This window comes from Panthera uncia (genome assembly GCF_023721935.1).
Source record: "Panthera uncia isolate 11264 chromosome D3 unlocalized genomic scaffold, Puncia_PCG_1.0 HiC_scaffold_8, whole genome shotgun sequence".
Lineage (NCBI taxonomy): Eukaryota > Metazoa > Chordata > Mammalia > Carnivora > Felidae > Panthera > Panthera uncia.
The window spans coordinates 12,854,538-12,861,846 of NW_026057586.1; the positions used below are offsets into that span (position 1 = coordinate 12,854,538).

At 40.9% G+C, this 7,309-nt stretch overlaps 1 protein-coding gene across 2 annotated transcripts in view; it reads right to left on the minus strand.

Moving 5' to 3' along the window:
* Positions 1–2,627: 2,627 nt before the first annotated feature.
* Positions 2,628–7,309, minus strand: part of SERPINB2 (serpin family B member 2) — a 15,244-nt gene continuing 10,562 nt past the window's right edge. For both annotated transcript variants that reach the window (XM_049619713.1, XM_049619712.1), the window contains 3 exons: positions 4,778–4,920; positions 3,743–3,907; positions 2,628–3,163 (listed from right to left, as the gene is read on the minus strand). In XM_049619713.1, the coding sequence (XP_049475670.1) occupies positions 2,759–3,163; positions 3,743–3,907; positions 4,778–4,920 (713 nt within the window). In that variant the 3' untranslated portion in view covers positions 2,628–2,758. The remainder of the gene's footprint in view (positions 3,164–3,742; positions 3,908–4,777; positions 4,921–7,309) is intronic.

A 7,309-nucleotide genomic window follows, 5' to 3' on the forward strand; every position in this document is an offset into this window, starting at 1 on the left:
AAATAAATAAACATTTAAAAAATTGCAAGAATTAAAAATTTTTTAAATAGAAAACTCCAAATTAGTGGAATGGTAATGGGCAGTAAAACAGAAAATATTATGGGCGAAATATTTGCTGTTAAATCGTCAAAGCTGCTTTTTTTTTAAGGTGCCGTGTGTGAGAGGCAGCCAAGGAACATTGGTCCTCTTCTCCTTTTGTGTGTTGGTGTGGAACCTGGGCATAACTCCAACACGTTGGATGTCCATTCTCCCACCCCAGGGACAAGGGGACTGGATTAATGTTTTAGACACCGTCACCGAGTCAGATGCTGGTTCATCATTTTTTGATTATCTTTTACTTCTTCCTATGAATGTCCCCTCACTCCTCCGTATTTATTCCACAGGGAAAACAATAGTTGTTGTTTCATTTTCTACCGCTGTATGCCTGTGCTTGGCAAGGTGGTGAGAGGAACGGAGAGCAGGAAGGACAGGGGGAACATTCCAAAGGGATCGAAGGAGAGAAGGAGCCTCTCTACTTATGACAGATTTGGAACGTCCTTCATGCACTTTGCATTTGTATCTCCATGGGACACACGTCTCGTGGGAACCTGGCTCAGCGTGTAACATTTGAATGTTAGTGGGGAACCCAGCACCGAGTTTTTCTCTGGACTTCACTAGAGAATGTGACTTGCAGCGGGAAATTCCGTGGTGCCTGCCTGACGTGTGCTGAGCAGATAGTATTATCCACTGGTGCCTCCAGACTATTTTCAGCTGAAAGTATCACATGGAGGCTGGAGATTAAGGGGGCTTCTTTATCTTGTAAATGCAAGAGGTAAGAACCCTTAATTTTCTTTTTTTTTTAAACGTTTATTTATTTTTTTGAGACAGAGAGAGACAGAGCATGAATGGGAGAGGGTCAGAGAGAGAGGGAGACACAGACTCCAAAACGGGCTCCAGGCTCTGAGCTGTCCGCACAGAGCCCGACACGGGGCTCGAACTCAAGGACCGCGAGATCTTGACCTGAGCTGAAGTCGCTCAACCGACTGAGCCACCCAGGTGCCCCAAGAACACTTAATTTTCAATAATGTCTGATTTAGAGGAAGTAAACTACTGTTCAAGACTTTAAAACTTAATTTTTTATAATTTTCTGGGATTCTACATTTTTAAAATTATTTTACTGTATTTAAGTAATCTCCACACCCAACATGGGGCTCAAACTCACGACCCCAAAATCAAGAGTTACACGTTCTACTGACTGAGCCAGCCAAGCGCCCCTGGGATTCTACTTCTGACAAGCTGACAGTGTAACAGTTTTATTTCTGACAAAGGTAATGATCACCAAACACTAGTATTTATTAAACACTGTACGCGATCTACATTATTTTAATTGCTTATGATGTATGAATTCATTTAACCATCATGGCAACCTTATGGGAAAGCCTTACTTTTTCTAGTTGACAAGGAAAGAAAACCAAAGTATATAGAAGCACCATTCCAGGCCCATGGTTAGATGAGTCATAAGTGCCAACACTGAGAGTTTAGGTGTGGACAGTCAAGGGCCTGAGGTAACCTGTTTAGCCACCATGTTCCAGTGGGTCATCGGTCCCTGTCTTCCAATACAAGCAGGGGGCTGCCTGGGAAACATTCCCAGGATCCAACCACGCTCCTGCAGCCAGACTCTGCCACCAGCTCAGACTCCCCAAACTAGACCTGCCTTAGTTCTCAGGACTTAGAATACATTCTGCTCTGAGTAAGACCCACTCAAAAGCTTTCAGGGCTATTTTGAAACAAACACCCCTAAAAGAAGCCATTTGTATTTCTCCTCCAGCCCATTTCCCCTCCTCCGAACTCTCAGCTCAATGACCTTGACCTTGGTTCTATGTCTGAACCACTGGACTTGGTGTTTATTCCTGATATCCTTGAGTTTAAATGTGAGTATCCCCTAAGCACCAAGCCTCAAACTCTTCTGAATCACTGTGCCTTTGACTGCTATGAGAAGGCATCTCAAAACCATTTTTCACACGATCCCACCCCATTCCCAACAGTGGGGCTCCTTGCAGGATCAATTCTCCCCTTGTCTCCTTTATTGTGTGGGGTTTTTTGGTCCCCCAAAATGAGACATGATGCTTGATTCCTGGGAATTGAGGTATAACGGTCTTATGGTCTAAAAACCTAGTGGAAGGACAACAAACAAATGGTTGTGTGGAGACATGTTTATTTTTTATATATTTGCCATTTCACATAAGTTATAGACACAACCATGTGATACATTAAGGCTGGAAATGCACATAACATACATTTTCCTGTCGTTCACTGCTTTCTTCTGGGTATTTGTTATAAAGGGCATGGAAGGACTACTACTCATTCTTCATTATACAAATGAGCAAATCCATTTTTTTAGGTAGAAAAGTAACTGATCACCTGCTTCTCTAACTATATCAGCTTCAGCAACTGGCGGTGAACAATAACAAAAGCCATTATATAAAATAATAAATAATACAGTAAAAGTCAATGTTACAAAATAAACTAAATAGTAAGGAAGAACTAAATGGAACATCCTTCCACTTAGAGACCAAATGGTTAACAGGGTTGCAGAGTTATGGTTGACAGTGGTCTAGTTATTTCTGTACTTATCATTAGCGTGTAGTAGAAGTTGTTCAGAGGGGGAAAAAAACCAGAAATAGGTAGAAAAAGTCTCTAAATGTTTGGCAACTAACAGCAATTCCGAGGCTTACAGTTCATACTACAAAATCCTGTGCAGAAACAGAACTTTTCCACTTTAGGGTGAGACAAACCTGCCAAAAAAGAGAATGTTCTTAGTGATTTTGTGCAGGATAAAGAAGAGAAAAGGATGATCCGCCACAAACTGTGGGCCACCGTGGCCAGTTCTGCCTGACATCGTGGCCCCGGTGCCAGCGGCTGCCTCAGTGCCCTCCTCGTTCACATCCACAGTGGCCTGATGGAACACTTTGGACAGAAACAGGTCATTCCTTTCAGACATTCCAGAGAAATCGGCCTGGCTCTTGCTGAAGGCATCCTCTAGGCCCATGCTCCTGAGAATGGATTGGAGCTCATAACGCTCTTCTAATTTGAACTGGGGCAGGTACACTTCCACATCATCTTCGGCCATCGTGTCTTTGCTGGTCCACTTAATGAATTTATCATAGGTTATTTCCCTTTCGAGCTACAAATCCACACATTAAAAAAAAAAAAAGTCAGTAAGTGCTCGCAAAAGAAGGAAAACAACTTAAAAGTCTAATGTTAAAAATCAATGACTTTAGGGCACCTGGGTGGCTCCTTGGTTAAGAGTCTGACTTTGGCTCAGGTCATGATCTCGTGGTTCATGAGTTCAAGCCACACTTTGGGCTCAGCTCAGAGCCTGGAGCCTGCTTGGGATTCTGTGTCTCCCTCTCTCTCTGCCACCCCCCCCCCCACCTCCGGCTCATGCTCTGTCTCTGTCTGTCTGTCTGTCTGTCTCTCTCTCTCAAAAATAAACAAACATTTAAAAAAAATCAATGACTTTAACTTTACCACATTGTGGGTGATATAAAAATTCAATACACTGGTAAAATTTTTGCAGGAAGTTAGCCTGTGTGACATGTTTTAATGCTCTGAATGAAAGTTTGTGACGTGCACATTTATTACTAACCAATTTATGTGTCTGTGAGAAACTATATACCACTTTCTAAGGTGCAGACATGTTTATCAGGGAAAGTAAGTTTAGCTCCAGAGGTTTAAACCAATACAAGCTGGAACAGCTTACCAACTCCAAGCCAGTAGACATAGTCCCAATTTCATCTGGAAGCAACAGGAACATGCTAACATCTCCAGTGTATGGGAGTTCTAGAATCTGAGTCTTTAGGTCCCCTATGTATCCAATGTTCAGGTCTTCACGCAGGTACATCATCTGAACAGGTGTGCGCTGAGTCTAAAATTATTAAAAAGCAAAACAAGGAAGTTGATATTAAGATGTCAAGAGTTTTACAATTAGACATAAAAGAGAATAGATTCGGCTTAGGTGTTGAGGAGATATATTCTTAAAAGTCAACAAAACAAATTATTTGTATGCCCTTATAGTTATTTTTAAGATGGACAATAATAATAATTATAATAACACTAAAATATTTGTTTAGTACCTGCCATGGGCCAAGAATTCCTTGAAATCTCATTGAAACCTTACGACGGCCAAGTGTTATTGATCACAAAAATGGAACACATGGAAGATAAATAAGGTCTTGTCTGGTCAGTGGTAGAACCCTCGCAGTGGAGCCTACATCTACATCCACGATTGTATAATTACAAAGCCCATGGTCTCCACCACTATTCATATGGCCTCTCAGAAAATTACTGAGTGATACTCAGTAGTTTGAAAGAGTCAACCCACTGTCCAATGTGCATAATGTATGACGAGCAAGTCAGTGTCATGTGACCAGCTTCCAAACGTCCACTCAATATATCCCCCAGGCATCACCGTTCTTGGCTACTACTGAAAACTGCCAAGGCTTCACTTAACTTTGTGACACAAGTGACAGAATGAATGTGGTCATTAACAAATAAACAGAGAATTCCCTCAAATTATTATAAAATTGGGTAAAAAAAAAAAAAAATCAGCCCGAAGGATGGCTTGGCACTGTGACAACATAATTCCTAGATTAACAGCCACTGAAGGCAATACTTGAAGAGAAACAGTTTATGCAGACTGTTCAGTTCATGCATGGTCTTTAACTTTTCTTCCTCTGTCTTGGCTAAGATCCTAAAACATATTTCAGGAAAATTCATAATTCATCTTGTCTCATACCGCATTCACACGGAAAGGATAAAGCCTGTTTAATTTCTTCTCAAACGGAGTTTTCCACTTTCCTTTGAAGTAGACAGCATTCACCAGGACCATCTTGGTGTCCCTGTCTACAGAACCTTCAGGTAACAAGTCTGGGATTTTGCCTATGGAAAACATGACACATGTTAGGTTTCATGACCAAGAAGCGTGACCTTACTATGATTTGAAATCCTTGGAGTCACCATCAAACTCGTCATCTACAATTGTCAAACTCTGCAGAGGTGATGGCCTCAAGCTCAAGTTTTTCTCCCAATTTATTCAAAGCATAAATAAAGCATACCACATTTCTCAGAAGGTTTGCAAATTCCAAGAGAAAATGGAGGAGTAATGCATCGAAAATTTAGAATGACCATCAAACTTGGAAAGACTTTCACCTCCTTTGTTCTCTCAAAGTCTCTCAAAGTTTGGTGCTCCTTCTAGATCTGGTCCAGACAATCAATGGGTCTGATCCATGGATCCATTCAAAAACTTTTTTTTTTTTTTAAAGTCCTGCTAGACCTTCACTAGGAGTCATACAGAAACAAGAGGAGAAAAAAGGAAATACTGCCCTGGTGGGGCTGAGAATATTGGAAGAGGCATTCAAAACCAGCTGTCAAACAATGTGTAAGAAACTATGAGATTGCAAAGTCCCATGGCAATGCAGAGAAGGGAATACAAGAGTGTGCCCGGGAAGGAAGGTTCTCAGAAATTGGAACATCCAAGGATGGCTTGGCATTGTGACAATGTAATTCCTAGATTCACAGCCACTGAAGGCAATACTTGAAGAGAAACGGTTCGTGCTCTTCCAAAAAAGCAAAACTTCCACATGTCTCCTGAATTCTGCAGTTTTTACTTTCATTTCTGTTAATCTTCACGTTCTCTGCTTCCTGTGTGTCCCCAGTTCATCACTATTTTAGAATAGTAATTTCAAAATCCACAATAGAAATGAATAACAGAAGTAGATGGACTATTTTCAGAGAAACAAAAATATTTTTGAAATTCTACAGGGCTTAATTCATATGCTTTTTCCCAGTATGGGAGCCGGGAAACCCAGCCACGCCAAACTATTGCCAGAAACAATGTTTTACACACAAGAGTCACATGAAAAGTTGTTTTTTGCCTAAGTTACCAAACAAACTCTTTAAACATCCAAATGAAGAATTCCAGAATGAGACTAGGGATCAAAGAAGAGGAACCCCCAGCTTCACCACTCACTGATAGTGAAATCTTGAATGAGTTGATTAACATCTCAGGGGCCTGGAGTCTACAACCCTAAAGGGGTAAATTTGGATAAGTTATCTCCAAGGACCTTTCCAGTCCTAACAGCTCATTAATCTATGAAATACCAAAACAGCTCTGCCTTCATAATAATCTCTGTTTTTCTTCTTAGAAATCCATCTATATGTTGCTATTCAGTAATTATTTGTTTAAGACCTATAATTCTACGTGGAAATTTGGAAGAATGAAGGCTTTCCATTATCAGCCAAAGACTGTGCTAATTTTTGCGAGGACACAGGAGAGGTGGACATATTGGCCCTCCCTGCGAGTATGGTGGTCTATGTGGGATGGCAAAGTTAACAAAATCAAATCCATTCGGTAACAGTTCAAGGCTGTACAAGGCAAACCTTAACAGGCATCATGAAGCTGACAAAGCACCAAAGGAGTGGAGAAGAGGGGGAGATGAGAACGTGGCTGGGAGATGCCTCTAGGCAAGGCTAGGACTTTGGTTTGCCACTTAAACTCTGAAGTTAAGGAACGCATAAAAAGTAAGCATGGCGGTAGGAATGAGCTCGAGAGCCAAGAGTGGTGAAGCACAGGCTGTTGGATTAAACTAGAGTCTGGGTTCTGTTTCATTTGCCATTTTCAGCCTCCTTCGCATGTTCAGCGCCTGGCACATAATATGTGATGGATAAATACCATTGTTGACTGAAGGATTGAATTCAGGAACAACGGACGGAAGGTTTAATTAAGTTTGAGTCCTTGTGACGAATACAAAGTGAGGCAGGCAAAGTGAGCCTTCACAAAGAATTGGGGGCTTGAGCTGCAACAGCAGAAGTGGTTTATCAGGGACCAAAGGAACTTCACGGCAGATGGACTCTGAATGGTGAAAAACAGTTAAAATAGTTTTCTGGCCCCTCTCTTTCTACTGCCGATGGTCTCACACCGGTTACTCACTGGAGGGTCACGTCTCTTTTCTTTGTTTTTGTCCACAGTGGACACAGAGCACAATGATTTCAGTTCTGATTATTTCCTACATTGGAAAACATGTCTGTCTGCTGTCACAGTCCATCCCAAGGTCACATCCAAAATCAGATTATTTAAGTACCGAACTTACATCTTCCATTAGTTAGACCTCAACTATTTTTCTCACTTAAAATGCCACTCAGCTAAACAAGAAAAAGATTACATTAAACAAATAACTAAGATTGGGTGAATTTTAAGGGAGTTAGGGCTAAGTATAGGAATGATTTTTTTTTTTTTTTTTTTTTTTTTTTTTTTTTTTTTTTTATATTT